Source organism: Chiroxiphia lanceolata, chromosome 2 (genome assembly GCF_009829145.1).
Source record: "Chiroxiphia lanceolata isolate bChiLan1 chromosome 2, bChiLan1.pri, whole genome shotgun sequence".
Classification (NCBI taxonomy): Eukaryota; Metazoa; Chordata; class Aves; order Passeriformes; family Pipridae; genus Chiroxiphia; species Chiroxiphia lanceolata.
Genome location: NC_045638.1, coordinates 26,736,870 through 26,757,678, shown reverse-complemented (window position 1 = coordinate 26,757,678; position 20,809 = coordinate 26,736,870). Strand labels below are relative to the sequence as shown.

Genomic DNA, 20,809 nt, shown 5'->3' with positions numbered 1-20,809 from the left:
GGAAAAAAAAATAACTTTTAAAAAGTGATTTTTAAGTGGAAGTCACCAGTTGCAGGAACGGGGCTGGTTTTTTAGCTGTTTGGGACTGTTTGGTAGCAGTTCAATGAATAAATCAATTGCAAGTTCATCTGATTTGTTGGGAGACTATACTTTTACAGAAGTGCAGCTCATTTCATGCCTCTTGACTTGATACCTTTGGCATGTTTTGTTCCTGTCAGTCTAAATACCTGGTTTGCTTTCATTTAAGCCTTTGCAGTCAGATGTTGAGAGAGTCCAATCTGCAGGAGAATTTCTTTAGGCCTGCTTGAAATTGGTTTCTGTACACTAATAGGATTATTCTTTCTAGGAATAGATTATCCTTGAATGCAAGTGCCCTTTTAGCCAAAATGGAGGTAAAGCTGTTTCTTAAAATTAATCCACCCAAACAGCAGTTCAATGCACCATAGTGAAGCTTCAGTTGTACTTCAGAAGAGCTGTAGAAGTTATTTGGAATGTGAAAGAGGGAACAGCTCTTAATTTTGGTCTTTTTTCCTTTTGTCTAGACATGAACAGAACATTTCCAGATAACGTAAAATTCCGCAAAACTGCTGATCCGTGTTTGCAGCATGCACTCTACAATGTGTTAGTGGCATATGGGCATCATAATAAAGCAGTAGGATACTGTCAGGTATGTAATCACTGTTCTTTAGACAGTACTGCATTTCAGTATGGTAATTGTTCTTGTCCATTTGAATGTGTGTTTTTCAGAAGCACATCCACAAACTATTTCTGTTTTTAAAATTGCCCTGGGGGAGGGGAGTGGGGTATGAATTGCTTCAGGCAAATCCAAATATCCCTGTGAGTTACTCCATGGCTGTTTTCATAGCTAGCTTGATCATATTTGGCTCCATTTGTTAGCTGTAAAATAAAATATTTTATCATGCATGGTTACACCAAGATTAGTTGCTTTGGAGAGGAAGAGAAAGTGAGTTTGCCTTTCCCACTTCCTCCCTCCTGCCATCTTTCCCAAAACGGTCCTTCATATGTACAAAGCATCATGAGATCTCAATTTCCTTTGTTTTCACTGTCGTATTTTTCAAAATACAGAAAAACCAACATTAATGTGACATCATGTAGTTGGGGGCTGGTAGTATTTATTTGGTGCCAGTCTCCCAGTATAGATAAGGCAAGTAGGAAGAAAATTTCTTTGAAGTTCAACCTGATACTGCTTTGATGGCAACTCAAAAAAGCTTCTGTTGTCACTGTCAAGTACTGCAAAGTTTCCTGTGGGACACAAAGAAGATAAAAGCTGATTCATGACAGTCTGACAGTCAAGAAAAAAAGCGTCTATCTTTAAGGATCATTAAGAAGCAGGAATTGTCATAAGCAGAACATGTTTTCAGTTCACTTAAGTCCTCTCCTTTTTCCTCCCCTTCCTCAGCAAGGATATGTATGCTAACATATACCTCTTGTTAGTTGAGAAAGTTAGTACAGTAAATACAAGTGCTCCAAAGTTGGAGAGAAGGAGTCCTAGAGGGACTTAAACCTACACTGAAGTCACTAAAAAAACCTTTTTGTGTATCCCAAGCAGTTTGCTCCCATTCTTCAAAAGATGAGTGATTTTTATTATTGTCAGTAAGATGTATTTATTAAAAAAAAATTTTAATAGTTTTATAATAACAGAAGGGGTAGAGTTATGAAGACTGACTTTCGCAAGTGTCAGGCTCCTGTGTAGAGGTGGTTATACACAACATAACACATACACAACTTCTAAACCATGGTAGCTTCTACTCAAAGTACATGTCCAATTGTTCCTAAAATGCTTTGGTACATTAACTGTTTTAATGGGCTAATGAAAGAAGAAGATTAAAAAAACCTTATGTGGTTTCTTTGCGTGTTTGGTCTCCTCAGAGGATAAGTGTTATTATATGTACTAGAGCAAGTGATTTGTAGACAGCCTTTGGGTGACTTAAGCAGCAACAGCTTGTAAAAGCTGCTGGAACTGCAAGTTTAAAGAGTGTTTGGGTCAGGCATTCTCCTCCTGTAGCCTCACTGTCTACCTGCAGGTGAGGTGTGTTGTGTTTGTATTGCTCATCTAATACAGCTGTGTTTTGGTTCTGATCAAAGCAGTTTTCAGTTACACCAGGCCAGGGCTTTGGAATTACGAAAAAAAAAAAAAAGGAAATTTGAAAATAAAGTGTAAACTACTAAACTTTTAATTTTCCTCTCCTTGATCTTTGTTAATAATTCTTGTTAGCTGTTGTCATGCAGGTTTAACAGGTTACTCAACTAGTGGCCTCCATTATTAGATTTTACTTAATATGCACACTTTGTAGAACTGCAGTAACTTAGCCCTTAATCAAAAGAAATAAACTGGAAACTGTTAAGATAAGTGTGTACATAAAACCCTTTTTTCTGTTTCAGGGCATGAACTTCATTGCTGGATACCTGATTCTTATTACAAAGAATGAAGAGGAGTCCTTTTGGTTGCTAGATGCTCTTATTGGAAGAATATTGCCTGGTATGCTAAAAACATAGATAGTTGTATTCATATATTGGACCTTGGCTTTTATTTTTGCATTCTTCTCCAGTTTTAGAGGGTTTAGATGTTAAAATGGACTCTCCTGGACTGAAGATTTTTCTAGGGTCCTGGAAAAACAGCACACAGGCAAAATTTGTCCATGTTTTCTGGTCAGATTTTAGTTTTGAAGCAGTGGTTTATGTTTGTTAATTTGCACTCTGTCTTCTCACTTCCTACTTATATCTGTTAGGTAGGTGTCTTCCTCTATCAGTATGAAGCTGGGGAACAGGGCTTGGAAAGGTGTCTGGGATTTGGCACTTCTGTTTGCAGGAATGTAACACAACACACAGACAGTGGTGGCAGAGCAGAGCGAAGATGGGAGATGTGCACAATTTGAGCACAGAGCCTGAAGCAGGAATTCCCAGTGGTTTGGCAGGAGGCAATGTGAGCTTTTTTCAGAGGTTTTTGACAAGGTGGTGGTAGTCCCTGCTGTGTCTCCCTCTTCTGAGTGGAAAATTCTTGGACACTTTACACCGTGATTTTGCAACAAAGCAAACAAATGTCAAAATCCTTGTCTGTATGGGAAGTTCTTGTTAAGGCTCTGTTACAATCCATGGTGATCTAGCCAGGCTGGTCAATAGAGTCCAGAGGGAAATTCAGCACACCCTAAGCTATAGACAATATTTGCATCTGGTCTGTTCAGTAGCTCTCTGGGTTCCCTTGCCTGGATCTCTGGGTTTGCAGGAGGTGTTTATACAATCAGTTTTGTCCACTGTGTAAGCTGAACCTCACTGCACAGGTGAGATACTTTAAAACCAAAAGGCATCAGGCACAGCTATGTTTTATACTCCTATAAAATACACGTGGGAATGTTCTTTCTTGAGATTTAATTACAGAGGGAGAATGGTTTCATCATGAATTCCCATTAGCATTGCACAGGACTGACTACAGCTACACCTGTAATGTACGTGGAAAGTCTAATTGGAAGACTAGTAGGAAATGGAAGACTAATTCCTTATTGGCCCAGTTTTGCTTTTGCACAGATCTTTATCTCAAGTGGTTGGAGGCGGAATTCAGTATTATGCTGTCAACTAAGTGCTGATCAAGGACATCAAGGCTGATACTTTCGCTTTTCCTTCTTTCTTTTCTTGTTTAAGTTTAAACAAAAAAAAAAGGTATAATTTTTGTTCTCTTATTAACAGAAAGGTCTTTTAGAAATAAGGAGGAAGAGCTGAGAGAGTCTTTTCATGTTTTTGAATGACTGTAAGAAATTATCTTTTACACTGAATCCACCACGTAGGAACTTGTATTTTCCTTGTGAATGACCAGGGTGGGTGGACTTTGTTTCCAGACTGAAAAAGTAGAGGGAGGCAGGGAGTGCTATGAATTGTTGGATCAATCTGCAAATATTTGACATTTTACAGCCTTAAAGTTTACTTTCAAGCTATAAACATAGTCTAAAGAAATCAACTGTCTGTTGCTTTTGTTCTGCCTTGAGAGCTGTAAGCTACACAAACAGGTAGGAGATGGGGCTGCTGTCTGCCATATGACCTGTCACTGGCTGACATGGGTGGATTTTTTTTTTTTTTGACACCACTGTGTGAAGGATAAGGCCCTCAGTAAGAGACAAGTTTCATTGTGAAATGATGTGTGGAAACTTTTGCTGTTAGTCTTCTCAGTAGTCTTATATGTTTTTATTTGAGGCAAGAGAGGTAGAGTCAGAATTTTATGTTCATTGTTTTTAGTGGGGAACTTAACTCAGTTTGTCATAAAACCTTCAGTTCTTGTATATCTTTCTTCTGTGCTTTGCTGATACTGAAGTGACAAAAGTTGCTCTTATTTTTCCCTCTTAGTTGTTGAATTTATCTTAGGCAAGCAGCATTGGTGATGAGAAGAAACTCATAACATTAAAAATATTTTTATCCCTTTTATTCCCACCACCATCCTATATCGTCCTTGATTTGTGTATTTTTAAAATTAAAAGCATGATGGATAAGATAATTGGCATAATTTCAGTGAAATACTGTGTGTGCATATGTGAGAGAGAGAATCAGACAGACTGTATCAATAAAGAAACTTACTGGGCTAAGTAGTTACCACCCTTCTGTTACTAGTGCAAAGTATGGCACATTTCAGTTTTAAAACCATTCAGATATTGGTTTGGAAAGCAGAGAAGCACTGTATATTTTCCATATCTTCAGAGGGAAAATTAGCAATAATTTTTGTTGGATGCTAACAGTTCGATCAGCCAATGTTTTTTCCATTAGTTTCATTGTGGATGCTCTTTTCTTGATCTGTTTACATTATGATTTCCATATTTTCCCCCTGTTGTTGCAACAAATATGCCTCCAGGTCATGTCCTTGTTTTTGAGTGTGTCCTGTTGCTGCCAGTGGTGATTTAGGACAGTTTAGAAAACCATCCTCTGCCCTCTGCAGTGTCCTTATGGATGCCCCTCCCCTGCCCACACACGTTTAATTACATTAAACAGCTGCTCCAGTACCTTGATGCTGAGAGTGGTCTTTTGGTCAGCCGATGAGCTGAGCCAGCCACAGATCAATGTCATTGATTGGAAAATGCACAGTGTGACAGATGGGAGCATTCTGGGGAAGTGACAGAGAATGGGAGCCCATCAGTAGAGGTTTTCTGGACGAATTGTTCTGTTACATCCAAATGGAGTTAGCACAGCTGGAAGAGAGAGCCAACAAAAATTGGGATTTGGTTTGTTGGTGTGTGGAGTTGTGTGCATGCCATTCATCTGCCTGAATGTAGCACTGCTGGGTACGGCTGGGTGAGGCCAGAACATTCCTGATTCTCCTGAAGGCAAGCTCATGAACAGCCTGTCAGCAGCTGCTCAGCCAGGGTTTTGGAGGGATTAGGAGCATATCATTTAAATGCAGCAAGGGGGGGGGGGAGAATTATTTGTTTAAACGGAAGTTTTGGGTGTTACCAAGCTTGTTTTTATTCCCAGGCACATTCAAACAGATGGCTGGAGCAGACAGTATTGCCCACAAGCAGCAGTATGGATTCAGTTCAAACTCAGAGTGGATGTGCCTGCAGTTTTTACTCAGCATAGCTCTAATGTTTCTGTTCTTTTTGTTACTCTGACTCTCGTTGAGAAATTTATGTTCTGTTGAGGAAATTCTAGGGAGGGTGCTTTAGAAAGTACCCTGTAGGTGAGACCTTTTAACTGTGGTACTTCAGGATATAATTTAAGGAGTATATTTATCATGGCTTACATATTTGTGATTAAATGGTGAGTTTAAGAGAAGAAAAACTTGACAATTTGTTCTCACTTTAGCATGTCAGTTATGCTTTTATATAGCAGAATAATACCCCTCCCTCCACCTCCCCGCAGTGGTTCTCAGTCTGGAAGCAGCAGTGTTTTATCAAGCTAAAATTAGTCTACTGGACTATTATAATGGAGTTACTGAAAACCTGTTGTAGATTACTCCTCCAGTGATTAGAGAGGTCTCATGATTTCTGCACTAGCTTGTTCACAGCCAATTTTATATCCTTTTAATCTTGTGTCAGTGCTGACTTTTGGGGGTGAAAAGGTCCCCTTTTGTGCTTGTTCTTCATGTATTTGTAGGGTACAGTCAATTAATTTTATGTTTTTTTCTGACTAAGCTACAGCAGTCAAACTTTTCTCTTGCATGAAACTCTTCTCTGTTCCCATTTTAGCTTAATAATTATTTTGCATGCTTGTTCCAGTTTTGATCAGAATTGATTTTTTTTTTTAATTTCTTTTTGAAACTTGATCAGAATGGCACCTTTTTTTTTTTCTTTTTTCTTTTTTTCAGTGGAAAATCACCTAGTGCTTTGTGCAGTGGCTCTTTTCACAGCAGAAAGTGTTTTATTTGAGAAGAACTGTAGGACCTCCCTTTCCTTTTTTCCCTTGCGGCACTTTGGTTTTTATTTGTGATCTCTGTAATAACGCATGTGCTATTGCTCCTCCCTCATTGTCAACATGTTTTTTACACAGTGTATAAGAATTCATAACCCCTTTTCACTAAACTTTATTTGCACATTCTTGTTGTTTTAAATATCATGTGTCTCTTACTCCAGTCTTTTCACTGTTATTCTGTTGGGCCTCATATATTAGCTTTGGACAGTATCTCTTAGTTTGGGATTGTTAACAAATACTAGCTTTTTTTTTTTCTCCAGTGTTCTAAATAAAAATGTTACATGAGGTTTAGCATTCTTCGAGGATCAGTCTGACAACCTTCCTTTAGCCGGCTACTTTTTAGCCTTTTGTTTTAAAATTTATTTACCCACATGTACTGTTTATCAGTTATTAAAAATGAGAACAGAGTTGTGAATGATGAAATAGTCACTACAGTAGTGGACTGCAGGGAACTAACTGGCATTATCTGCAAGGACATAAGGTGCAAAGCGAGGTGTCACTTTGCTGGGTAGCCTAGTGACTACTGGTTAAGGCAAATGTCTGCATGCTGAGATAATGGTTATCTAACGCATTTCTGTCGAGCTCTCTATGGTTTGCAATTGTATCAGCCAGAGACTTGCAGGTACTGTTGCACAAGAGGGTTAGGCATAGTAATGAATAGAGACATGAATATTTTAACTGAATGATACCACAGCTACATATCAAACTCTTGTATGTCCTTCTCTTTTGAGTGATTCGTGTTACAACATTAAGTCCCCATGATACAGACCTCCAGGTTTGAAGGGAAGGACCACTGGAGAAATGCAAAATGCTGTACTAACCTGTGAAGTATTTTTATTTAGACTGTTTGCTTTTAATTGCAGTTAAACATGTATTTGTTATATTTAATTTATTTAAATACCTTAATTGGGTATTGCCAGGGAACCTCAGAATGCAGAACTGGCTTTGCAGCTGTCTTTTAAGACTTGCATCTTGAAAGGGGAGTAGAACTGTTTCACACAAAGCACTTTATTTAGCTGTGTGGGTAAAATCACTGCTTGACCTGAACTGAGCTGAATTTGCAGCCTGCAGTGGGGACCGTTGTGACGAAAAGCATGTCCTTTCACAGGGAAGACTTGAGCACCACAGGCATGTGCTTTTGGTGTGGAAAACTCCTTGCAAGGCTATGTGTGACATACACAACATCATATTTGCAAAGTAGAATTTGGTAACCAAGCTTTTTTTATAGCCCCAACAATGCAGAAAATTTCAGGAGATTGATGAGTTCTGGGCTGTTTGCTTGTCTTCCTCCTCTGGCAGCAGTCAGCTACAGGGCCATGAGTTGGCAGAATTCTTGCTCATCCTTAGAGTTCCTCTGTGATTTCCTGTGAAGCTGTAGTGGTGCACACCTCTGGAGCACAACATCTAGTCCAGCTACTACTAGGAGACAGGAATGTTTGGCTGGTTGGCTGAATAATTAGGAGCTTTGAAATATGGGACTTAATCATGTTATACTGTTAACCACCAGCCATGATGAGAGCATTAATCATTGAACATTGGAGGTCAGTCAAATTTACCTAGGAATTAAGCATGCAGTGTCCTGTTAAGCTGAAGGTGGACTGAAGGAATCATGTGCCTGTATTTAGAAACCTTGATAAGCCTGAAATGCTCATTACTTACAAATCTAAACTGCTAGGAGATTTGTGAGACTTGAGCAAGCAGGAAATGAGTAACTGATGGGGTTTTTTTCTCTTCAAAGTTATGTATGTATTTATACCTTTGAAATATTTTATTAACTTTATGTATCATATCCCCCTTTTTCCCCTCCAGTCACAAACCTCATGAATGAAAGAAAAATCTCATTTAGTAGGTGTGCTTTAGGTGGCTGGGTAGAAATCTTACAGTTTTGTCTGAAACAGAAGTTTGCTGTATATGAGAAGAACATACATGCTGTCAGCCTTAATTTTGTGAGGAAGCATGCTAAGTTTGTCATGCAGCAAAAGCACCCATAGTGTTTGAAAATATCGTGTTCCTTGCTATGGCTGTATTTACACTGGAAGCAGGACCTATTCCACCAAAAAAGTATGCCTCTTTCCTTCTGATGAGCAAGCCACCTACTGATGTAATTTGACTATGTTGAACTTGAAGTATCTTCAGTAGGCCTTCCATGGTGCTACTCTGGGTAGGACTACAGCCTTTGGCTCTCTGTGCAGGCAGTGGTATTTGCAAGTTTATCTCCCTAGTAAATCAAAGTTGCATCCCTTTCAAAAGCTACCAGCAAAATAACTTGTTGGATGAAATCTTACAAGACTGATCAAAGGTAGAATTCCCTGGCTGCATACAAAGGAAGAATGTGGGTAGAGTGGTACAAACACAGAAGTGTAAGTTTGGGAGAAGAAGTCACCTTTTATTTGGATGTGTAAAAACCAATTAGCGGCCAAGCCTTGGCATGCAGCACAAGGCTTTCTTAATGGATGCTTTATATTTTGCTGGAATAGCCCTGTTGAAGGAATGTTCTATTTTGGTTTTTAGTTTTAGTGACTGTAGTTTTGACAGAGCCATCTCCATGTTAGAGGGATTGTGCTATTTTACCTGTGGAATTAACACAGCAAAGGCACAGAGCCAAAGCGAGTAGCTTATTTTATTCCACATAGCTGTTGGTTTTTTTGTTTGTTTGTTTGTTTTCTGATGGTCAGCCAGGGCTCTGCATGTTCAATTATAATTTTAGTAATAGAAGCTTTCTGAATAAGTCACTTTGAGAGTAAGAAGCATAATATAATTGCTGACAGATGTATGATGGGGTTATACATGCTCAGTGCAGATCCTAATATACAGTTTTGTGTTTTAACTTGTAAATTCCTGTAAAATGTATTCATATGCTTGAAGTAAGCTGTGTATAAAATACCAAGACTCATAAAACTGGAAATGTAACTGGATTTGCTATACAAGAAGCCAGGTGAGGAAACAGCAGTAATTCCCTCCCTTTGTGGTCTTTCAGTACTTAAAGGGAGCTTTTAAAAAAGGTGGAGAGCAACTTTGTGTAGGAGCAGATAGTGATAGGATGAGGGGGAATGGTTTTAAACTAAAAGAAGGGAGATTTAGATTAGATGTTAGGAGGAAATTCTTTACTCAGAAGGTAGTAAGGCACTGGAACAGGTTGCCCGGAGAAGTTGTGGATGCCACATCCCTGCAAGTGTTCAAGGCCAAGCCAAGATATCTGCAAGGTCCCTTCCAAACCCTTCTGAGTGCCTCTGCAGCAGACTCATTTGGCCAGAGCTTGTCTTTGTGAAACGTCCTAGCCTTGGTTTGAAAGAGAGACCCAAGGACCACTGCTAGTAGTGTACTCAAACTATAAATCACTCTTAGTAAAAATCCTTGCTATATTTTTGTTGGAATTTGCCTTGTCCTAATTTGTAGGTGTTACTTCTTTTTAAGACTTTCTCTTACTATACTGAAAAGCCCATAATGGCTCGCGTGTTTTTCTCTATGAAGTGGTCGACTTTGCTTTTCATTTTTCTTGTATAAATTCTACAAAAAAGTTCCTTACAGAGACCAGCTTTTCTTTGTAGTGTTTATAACCTTTTCTTTCATGTCCTTTCCACTTCTTCAACTTCCTGCCGTAAATGTGAATATCAGAGCTGGATGCAGTTTTCTAACCTCAGTTTTGCTATTGTCATATACACAGATGACATACCCTCTCCTCAGTAGTTAATATATCCAAGGATTCCTTTGGCTTTTTCTGAGTTAAGATGTGCTTACTCTGGATTTATTGTATTTTCAACTTAAGGTACTGCAAAATCATGGTTGCTTTTTTTTCAATTGCTCAACTCTATTACTAAGTGTTGGGTTTTTTGAAATATGTATTAGTATGAAGAAGCATTGACAGCAGGCTTTGATGTTGTTTCCAAAATACAGTAAAATGCACATGCAGCATAGTTGGCTACATAAGGAATGTGTTTCTGGAAGGAGATGTGCTTTGAGAGTAAAGGAAATGAAGAAAATTATGTGCAGTGTACAGTGGTAACTTCTGTCCACCTAAATGTACAAGAAGTGACTGTTACTTTTAGAGCGGTGCCTGTGAAGTACAACCCTGCCTGCTTCATGTGTTTTATGTTCAGAAGACTTGAGTGCTTTCCTACGCTGCCAGTTTATGGCTAGGGGAGAAGTCTAACTTGTTCCTCTTATAGTTTGAAAACCTGTTGCTTCATGATTTAAATTAATTCTCTTGTTAGCTTTAAGTAAGAGGATTGTGGTTTTCATTCCCCTTCTCTTCAGAGTAAAGGATGGCTTGGATTGGTTTCCCTCTTCCAATACCAGGCTAGAACTGTATGTGTTGGTCCAGCTCTCAATTTAAGGTGCCTGCTTCTGTCCTAGTCTGAAGTAATGTGCTCAGTGGTCCCTATGGCATGACTATAGTGTTCTAGTAAAGAGCTGAAGAAAATGTAGCACTGGGGTTATTCTTAAGTGTGAGAGGATATAAATGCTGTGTTTTGTGCTGAGGTGTTAAGAATAATCTTGTCAGTGCAGTGAACTGATAATATCCTTCCTAATCCCATGGAGGAATTAAAAAAGCACAAAACCAGGAATCCCAGGAATCCTTATTCAGCCAAAGTCATCAGCCATTAAGACTCACTGTACAATTATAAACTTTTTTTTTTTTTTTTTTTAGTTTGTTTTCTCGACAGGCCTGATAAGCAATTGTAGTTTTTAATGCTTGTTCATGAATTTCCTCTCTATTTGAGGAAATTGGTGATAAGTCTGTCAATGTTTTGTGAATTAAAAGCCTTGGCTCCTGGGGCCATTGTCAGCCCAGTAAGTTGCAGACTTCTCCAAAGCATGCAGCTCTTTAGGCAGGCACAATTCAGGGAGTGCAATGACTGGAGTCAGGCCAGGCTGTTTGGAAACAACTGAGTGGGGAATACCTTGTGTCCCCTGGTGTCTGTTATTGCTCCACTACAGGAGCAATTCCAATGGTAGTGGATGTGAAGAGGGGAGAGAGGAGAGCTGGCCCAATAGTATTTTGCTCAGATTTGTATCTAAGGTATGAGAGAGTGTTTTGGTAGCTATAATTTTAAAGTGGACTAGTTTTTAATGATACAAATGTCTCTACTGAGCAGCACATAACAGAGCTAGTATGTCAATAAATAATTAACATAGCCAGTTTCATTCTCTGTAACTAGAATGCCTTAAAGTTTCATTTGTGCTTTTGAACCTGCTGCTAACTTCAGTTTGTTTCTCTGAGAGGTTACATATGAAGTCTTCGTTTCTTTGTATTTCATCTCTGCCTTCTGCAGTGTCTGGAAGGATGTCATCTTTCCATTGTCTTCCTAATTAAAGAGCATCCTTCTTCAGTTTCCAAGGGGTAGGTAGCTACTACATCTGCTCAGAATCCCCCTGTGCTGTGTGAAATGGAAATGGGAAACCAAAGGGCTCTTTCTGCTCCAAAGGATCCATTTTCCAAGTTTGGGACCAGAAGCAAAAGATGGATATAGGCAGATGGGATGGGATTATGTAGAAACAACCAACCACTGCCTTTTTGTGCTTGCTGAAAAGGTATTAATAGTAAGTTATCCATCAAAATATTATTATGCTAAATGTTGTGTAATCTCAATGTGAATGATACAGCTACTGCTGGTTGTTGTGTGAATTCAGTACTATAGCACAGAAGTTCTGGGTCAGCTTGGTTTGATGAAGGAAAAGATAAAATATAGCTTGAGCTTGTTTTGGGTTTGAATTTCTTTTTTTTTTTTTTTCCAGTTCCTGGGAGGATTAGGAACTTGTATTTTAAAAATAACATACTTAAGAGTTTTTATCTTGCCATTTAACCACATATCTGCAGGATATTGCTCTGGCCAGGACATCTTCAGGGGGTCACTCTGGCCTGATACTGCAGAAGGAATTGGCAGTACTTTTGGGTTTCCTCCTTTTCCTGTTGTGGTTTTCTGATTTCTTCCCAAACGCAGGTTGTTCAACTTTGTACACCAGGTTCATGATGTAGAGATACTTAGAAGACATGAAAAATGGTCCATTTTAAAGTGAAGGATTACTAGAAAAGATTTTTTTTTTTTTCCCCACAAATGCACATGGGGGAATCTGCTTCTGTTTAGACTTCAAATGTAGAAGATGTAGAACTAAGTGCTTTTCATGAAGTTGGCCAATTCTGTTCCTGGAAATCTCTGATTTTTGCCTGCCAGCACTTAGGCCTGCTCTGTTTATCTCTTCTGGATTCCAGTGAAGTCTGGTAGCAAACGGTAACGTGCATCTCCAGCGAAGAGACATTTTTGAATGTTGCATGGTATAAAAAGAAACTATTTTTGCTGTTTGGAGAGGATAGAGAATGTTATCATCCTCATTATCACACACAAACAGCTCTCATGGACGTTATAAACATATTCTTGTGAATAAAACATTTTTACATTGCTTTTGATTGTGAGAAAAGTTAAATCAGCTAATTTTTAAATTTTCAGTTTGGTTTGGATCACCAAGACAAATCACTCTGTCTCAGGCTGGGCTACGTAAGCTCTTGAACTAATAGTTAGAAATGATGGGAGATAAGCAGCAGAGCTGAGGTCTTGTTTTGGGTATTTCTGTAACACTTAAGAATTTAGTTCCAGTAGGAGTATGTATATTTAACCTGACATATGCACAACAGACTTGAAGCATTCTTTTTTTAACTGATGCAGCTCTGACTTATAGCCTTAAATTATCTCTACAAGAGTACTGCTTCTTAAACTTTTATTTTTGGAAGCTCTTAATCTATTTGTATCAGAGAACAAGGTCATACAGTCCCTACAAGCTTTATCCTTATTTCCTACAAATCTCATTACTGTCTGGAGCACAAGCAGACAGGGATGTCTTAGTCCTGGACATCCTGGTAGGATTCAGAGAGGTGCTAGTTACTGTGACAGGGAGACAGTGAAGTGTAGTTTAAGGAATATTTCTTTGCTGAGCTAGAATAAGTTTCCAGCTCAGTGACTGGATGCCACAGTGCAGTGTTAGTAACAAAAAGCCTTTTGAACAAGGAAAAAAGTCCCTTCATCTAGTCACGTGTGTTATACTGTAGCAATCAAGTACCTGGCAGTTGGTGAATCCGTCTTTTCCTGTTAGCTGCCTGACTCCAAGAGGAAGAACATGATGATCTCAGCAGAGGTGTTGCTGTTTGTGGTCAGGACTTTGATGAGGAAGGGTGAATTCCATGCAGGGTGCTGCCCACATTGCCCTCTGCTGCGCTCCTAAACTTTGCAAGGCACCCAAAATCCATAGGCAGGTGCTCAGAACAATGGACTAGGCAAAGCAGGTGCATGTGGGTAAGCAACACACAAAGGAGCTTGAAAAAGCACAGTTGCAAATTGAGAAAGTTTTCATATAGACATTTTTCTGGAATTTAGTAATTACAATAATAATTGATAATACAGTATTTGTTGCCTTCCAGAAGATGACGTGATGAAAAGTAATGTGTGGTCACCTAAAAATTAACAGTATCACTTCTATTTGACAATTTGAAGAACAAAAGGAAGCAATCCAGCTTTGTGTTTTTTCAGGGGAATAAGATATTGTCAGAGGACTTTCCTATAAAGCAAACTACCTCAACAGATATACAACATAATTAACCTACTTTTTTTTTTTTTTTAATTAGTAAGTGGCAGATTAGGAGCTGTTACTGACTCAGGTCAGTTCTGGGTCATCAACTGCTCAGTATTTTGCCAGATTGTTGAGAGGGAAAAATAATTAAGATGCCAATTAAATGTGGATCATGCAAATCTAGAAATTTCATTAATTTGTAAGACAAGATATGGAAGGAACATAAAGCTAATGTGTTTTGATGGCAGATGAGTAAAAATACTGCACTGTATCTTGTGAAAAACAGTTTTGTGGCGTAAGGAACGGTTGGTTTGTGTAGGCTTGTTTATAAACAAGGATATTTTGACTTCAGGGAGAGACTCTGGGCAGAGCAGGCAATTAGAAAATATCAGGAAAATAGGGCACACAGTGAAGCATTTGCAACAAGTGAGACTTGCAGGATTTTTGCCGAGGGGACATTTCCAAAAGGCTTAGTGACTGGGAATCTCTAGCAAATAAGAAGGGAATAGAAGAGCCATGTAGGTTAAATGTTACCAAGCACTTTGGCACTGAACCAAGTTACAGAATCACTTTCCCTAGTGAAACCAGATGTGGACTGTGAAAGGTGTTCCTTGTAAACGATCTGTGGGTAAGTTTTGCACAAATATGGGGTCCTCCAGAAATATTTCTGAAGGATTTGAAAATGTGTCTTTCCTAATTTGAGGAGCTAACTTTATATACATACATTTATGCATAAAATTTATACATACGTTTATGTATGTATATACAGCAAAAAATATATAATTATAATTGCATATTAATTATGTGTAATAATACCCAAAGTAACTACAATTAATATATAATAATTACATGTAAGAATGTCTTGGATGTAAATTCTTTTAACCTAACTTCTGCTGTGAAGTGGCAGTTAATATCCTGGAGGAACCCTGCTACTCAGTTACTGGTATTTGCATAAATCGTTAATCACTCCTCCCAGCGGCGCTGGGCTGAACATTGCAGTGCTGTGTCCCCGGGCACATGGGAGCCGCTCCTGCTGCACGAGGAACGGCAGGAGGCTGCCCCAGATAGATGAATAGTTCTTTTTTTTCCTTTCTGTCCAGCAGTACAGTCTAACAGACTTGAACGAAATTTTAATTTATGCCAAAGCTTCCTGGCTGCTTCAGTAATTCACAGAGTGATGCATCCACGTTGCCTGTCTATTAACTTTTTGCTTGCCAGTGCGCAGAAGGCTGGGTAGATGTCTGGTTGTGTTCTTGAGATCCTGACATTTGCTTTGCTGTACAAATTAAAAATAGCAGCTGCTGTTGGTTTCACATATCGGATGATTGCAGCAACGCAGGGAGCGAGTGGGCTGCTGTCCTTCCTCCGGAGGACATTCAGCAGTGGTAACTTGAAGAAGTTTAAGTGCTCACACATCTCAGGAGCACAAAAAAAATAGTTGTTTGTGGATGTATGAGAAGAGGAGGAGGGGTAGGAAAGGTTCTGTTATTTGTAATTTGTTACTTGAGATGTGATTAGTTTTTCACTTACAATAAAGAAGCATTTAAAAAAAGGTCTACTCAGCCGATGAATGCATTCCAGTTCACAAATGAGCATAACACTAACACAACATATGGAGAAAGAGAGGGTTTTGTGTTGGCTTTGAGATAGTTGTGTGACAACTCCATTTGGATTTAATACACTTTTTCATGGGAATACTTGTGTTTTAGCTCTCAGAGCTTTCCCTACAAGCAATTGAAAGGCAAATGGTTAAAAGGAATGTATATAGTGGCGGTGACTCTAACTCTGTAGAGGAGTTTTACACATCAGTCTTCAGTGGGAACAAAGAAAAGAATCCCAGATGGAGAAAGCTAGATTCCTAAAGGTTGAATGTGATGCTCCATAGCACCATTAAAAGCTCCTGTAGATTTTCTGCAGTTTGGACAGGAGAAATGAAAATGCTCACCCTGACAAAGAGGCTGTGGAGACACAGCCAGTGAACTCTCTTGTTATCGTGAGTTTACTGATCTAGTGCAGTGACCAGAAGAGTAGGAGGAGGTCTAGTTTCAATCCCTGTCTTGCAGGTAAATTAAGCAGGAGGAGATGTTGTCTGAGGGATCTGTCATTCACTTCTTTTTAGAATTATTCTGTGAAAAGTGGGATTTTTGTGGCTTGGAGAAAGGAGAGGAAAACTTCTAAATTAATGGCTAGGTCACACTCTAGGAGAAGGGGTACCTGGCCTTCAGCACTCCTGCACAGCTGACACATCCTGAACTTCACATTTCCAGTTTGTGACTGGACCCAGTCTAAAGGCTATAGGTCATTTTGGCTTGGTTTGTTGGGGTTTTTTTGTTACCTGTCTGGGTATTGTGTGGACTGGGAGTTGTGCAGCCCCCCAACATGGGAAGGAGGTGGTGGTTATATTGAACTGTTTAACTGCTAGCTTAAACTACAAAACTTTTACTAATATTTAAAAACTACCTAGATTATCCTTCCTTGGGAAGGAAGAGGAAATTGCCAAAAAACATCAGAGAGAAAGAAGATACTTCAGTAGGCATGAATGAAGTGTTTGTGTAGAAGATCAGCTTTGGCTGAAAGAGAAGCACTGTATGACCATAGTGCAGAGATCTCCGTGGTGTGGTTTAATGTACTTCACCTTGGGATTCATAGGGTTTACATGCCTTTATACACTCAGTTGCACAGAACATTCTCTTCAATTGCATGAAAGATCATGTCCACAGATTCCTGAATTTTGGTTTCTTCTCTCCAAGATTATTACAGTCCTGCAATGTTGGGTCTGAAAACTGATCAGGAAGTCCTTGGAGAACTTGTGAAAATGAAAGTTCCAGCAGTGGCAGAGCTGATGGAAAGACACGGAGTCATGTGGACCCTAGTGGTGTCACGCTGGTTTATATGCTTGTTCATTGACATTCTTCCAGTAGAGGTAATTGGTAACATAGAGTTCTCTTACTGTACACTCCATCTGGTTTCATTTGTACTGCTTTAGTAATAATTACCTACTGGAAGTCAATCTGTAATCTGAATTCTCTCCTTTCCTGCAGACTGTGCTCCGAATATGGGATTGTTTATTCTATGAAGGGTCAAAGATCATCTTTCGTGTGGCCTTAACATTGATTAAGCAACACCAAGCTTTTATTTTGGAAGCTACAAATTTCCCTGACATTTGTGAAAAATTTAAGCAGATCACCAAAGGAGCATTTGTAACAGAGTGTCACAGTTTCATGCAGGTAAATTCTCTGCAGCTTTTAGTTATTCCAAATTAAACCCAAGACTGACTTAGAAATGTTTTTCATTCAGCAAGATAGTTAGGAGAAATGTAGCTGTTGGGATTGCCAAAACAATGATGACCATTTTTACATAAGAAACTCAAACCTTTCTAAGAACTTGTCTTAAATAATTATTCTGTAATTCCACATATAGCAATCCATTTACATTATTTGTCATACTGGGGAAAATATTCTTTTTGCCTTTTTTACCAGTTAAGGCAGAAAGTCTGATGAGAAAAAAATGATTTTAGTGCATTTTTCAGTGGATTATGGATTGTGTTCCTGTGCTTTTTTTTTTGAGGGTAATTGCAGTAGAGTATTGTAGAATAGACACAAAGTGCATTTTAAACTTGCATTGATAAATTCCTGTGGTGCCAGAATATAAAGCATTCTGTTTAGAACAAAACAGCAGCACCAAGTTATCAGACAAAAAATCATGAAGTGTGTAAGTCTTATGACAATCTGCACACTAAGAATTATTAATACAGTGGGTGCCAAATTGGTATAAAACATTAGATTTGGAGCTTAACTCAGAAGATGGAAACGTAAAAGAGGTTAGCTGCAAAAAGTAACAGGAGCATATTTGTCATAAATCATTTGGTCAACTCCACTATCTAGCACTGTTGGCTAAGTGCACACAGAACTATATCCCAGAGGCTGACTTTTACCACCCAAGAGTTCCATGCTCATATCAGATGTCTGTGCATAGGCCTGTTGTAGTAGGATGTCATTTATATTGTTTCATTTTTGCTCATTTAGAAGAAAAATAAGCTAATCTTACTGGTGTTTGTGAGTCTCTTAATTAAAGGAGTAAGAGAAAAACAAATCACAGCTTGAATTCAGAAGGGAGATGTTTGAGGGGTTTTCCCATTCCATAAACACTTCAGAATAAGAGTTTTATTAAATGTTAACTGCCATGAGAACATCAATTCAGAGGCTGATACTAACATTTGTCTTTGAAGGACTTTCTTTGCCCGCTTTAATTATGTTAAATTTTACATCAACTGTTTTTAGAAAATCAACTACCTTTTTCTTGCAGTTATCCTAAATAAAACAACTTATTTTATCTGTGTTAGTTACTGTAGTAAGGGGGCTTTGAAGACAGTTAAATAATCAGTTTACATTAGGTTCTTCTGTAACTTTGAAACACATATTTTTGTGTTTGGATTTGTTTGGGGGTTTTCTCAGTAGTACAGATACAGGCAATGACAGCTGAGTATTTTATGCCTCTCCCCCGAATAGAACCTTTGTTTTTAGTTTAATGCAATGCAGGCTCTTTCACCAGAAAGCTGTTTAGAACTGGTTCAATGACAATCTCATTTCCAGAGCTGTCATTAAACAACTCCAGGGAACTAAGGGGCCCACACATCTTAACTATAGATTAAAGTACATAAACTTGTAGCTTGATTCACAGTTTTGTTCACTCGGAAGTTTTAGGTAAGAAGTGGAAACAAATGTATTGTTCTTGAGCAACAAGATGCAGATGTGTGATGGTATTTGAAATGCATCAAGTTCCTACATCCATATACATTACTACCCTGGAAAGCCTGGTAGAGAAGAGGAGCAGAGGTAGTATAACGAGGGATCAAGACTGATTTTTGCAGTAGAAACATATTGGTTTATGTATGTTCCAGAGCCTGAGCTACCTCTGCCAGCACCACACTAAAAGTACACTGGGGCTTTGTAGCAGTACCCAGGACAGCTTAATATGTTCTAAATATGCCTGCCTTCCACCACCACCACTGCCTTCTAAAATAATTTTAACTGGACACACATTCAAACCAGATTTTGTATTGCTGCTTTTGTGTGACTTGCAACACTTGTTACAAGCTGCAAGTTTACCATGTCTTTACATCAGAGTAGATGAAGATGTTACCCTGCTACAGGAAGGCCAAACAGCAAGAAAGCATTTTCAGAGCATGGACATCAAAGCAGGGATTTCATGCTTCAGAGAATTATGTGAGAATTCTAGCACGTTGTCCAAAGCCAGCATTTTAACTAAGAATTTTCCCCTTTTACCCTCAGAAAATATTCACAGACCCTGGAAGCTTGTCCATGGCAACAGTCAACAAACTCCGAGAGACTTGCAGGGAGAAGTTGCTTTCTCAGGGATAACTCACCAGATATAAGCAGGTGGTCAGATTCTACAGCAATCGACACATTCCTCTATTTGCACTGACTAAAGCACACTTTAAGCTTTCCATGAGTTAACTGACACTTGACCAATTTTTCCTGCCTTTCAAGTAAGTGTGTTAACACTTTGTAGTGTATGTCAGATTTGATAACTGGAAGTGGTGGTTCTGTTAGTGTTTTGTGGTGGTGTGTTATTTTTATTTTTTAAGGATTAAAGTGTTTTCAGAGTATAGAATGTGATCAATGTCAGGACCCTCCTTTAAAAAAGTCCCAGGGCATTTTGTAATATTAGAAAAAAAAAGGTGTATGAAATTATGTATTACTGTATTAACTGTGACACCACTACCATTTGTACAAAATAAAGTAATTTAATTTGTCAGAACCTGTTTCTTGGTGTAAAGAGAGTAAAATATGTGATCTCTTTCCTGGCACCGGCCCATTTCCAGCCACACTGGGGCCAGGAAGCCAGGAATTGCTTTCTTGTCCCTACAGAGCCCTCTCGTGGCCAAAACATCTCTGTCCAAAGGGAGAGAAGACAACTGGAGAGATCAGCAATTTGTGGGTTTTTATGCTCCCTACACTACTGTGGATAGCACCTCACCTTTTACTTCATTCCTTGCCAAGGAAGGCTTCCCCCCACTCCGCAGACTGAGTTTCTTTCATTCCTCTTTTTTCAAAGTAGAGGAATGCTCCTTCAGACAAGTAAAGACTGCTATTCAGCAGTATGATTCTGAGCTATCCTACCCTTTCTGGTACCAGACATCCACCTTTTTACTCAAGCACTGAATTATAAAGACATTAGTAGTACCATAGTCCTAGTATGTCAGCAGGTATTGGAAATATTATTCACCACTGGCAAAATCCATAGTTTCCAGGTACCTTCAAGGCAGCAGGGCAGATGGTCCAAAGTATATCAGCCTTACTGCCATGCGTTCTCTCTGTCAGGAGGAGTGTCCTGTGCAGTGTTACCGTGTGCCTCAGTTCCTGCCCTTTGGAGCTGGTACTGTTAACACCAAAGCCTGACTGCAGGAAGGAGTCAGGGAAGCTCTTAACACAGAGGTTCATTTCCAGCGAGCTGCTTTATGCTGATGACGCCGCCCTTGTGGCCCACACAGAAGCACCTCTGCAGCGTTTAACATCCTGCTTTGCAGACGCTGCTGAGCTCTTTGGGCTGGAAGTCAGCTTAAAGAAGACAGAAGTTCTCCATCAACCTGCACCTCAGGAAGTCTTCCATCATCCCCATATCACCATTGGCCAATCAGAGTTCAAATCAGCCCAGCAGTTTAATTACCTAGGCAGCCTCATCTCCTCGGATGGTAAGATTGACGGAGAGATAGACAACAGGTTAGCAAGGGTAGACAGTGCCTTCAGAAAGCTTCATAAAAAAGTTTGGCGTAATAAACACTTGAAGAAAAGTACAAAGATCAGTGTTTACAGAGCCATAG

At 39.1% G+C, this 20,809-nt stretch overlaps 1 protein-coding gene across 2 annotated transcripts in view; it reads left to right on the top strand.

Moving 5' to 3' along the window:
* Positions 1–19,743, top strand: part of GRTP1 (growth hormone regulated TBC protein 1) — a 33,132-nt gene extending 13,389 nt beyond the window's left edge. For both annotated transcript variants that reach the window (XM_032678843.1, XM_032678844.1), the window contains 5 exons: positions 543–667; positions 2,404–2,500; positions 16,716–16,888; positions 17,007–17,192; positions 19,257–19,743. In XM_032678843.1, coding sequence (XP_032534734.1) covers positions 543–667; positions 2,404–2,500; positions 16,716–16,888; positions 17,007–17,192; positions 19,257–19,346 — 671 coding nt within the window. In that variant the 3' untranslated portion in view covers positions 19,347–19,743. The remainder of the gene's footprint in view (positions 1–542; positions 668–2,403; positions 2,501–16,715; positions 16,889–17,006; positions 17,193–19,256) is intronic.
* Positions 19,744–20,809: the final 1,066 nt, after the last annotated feature.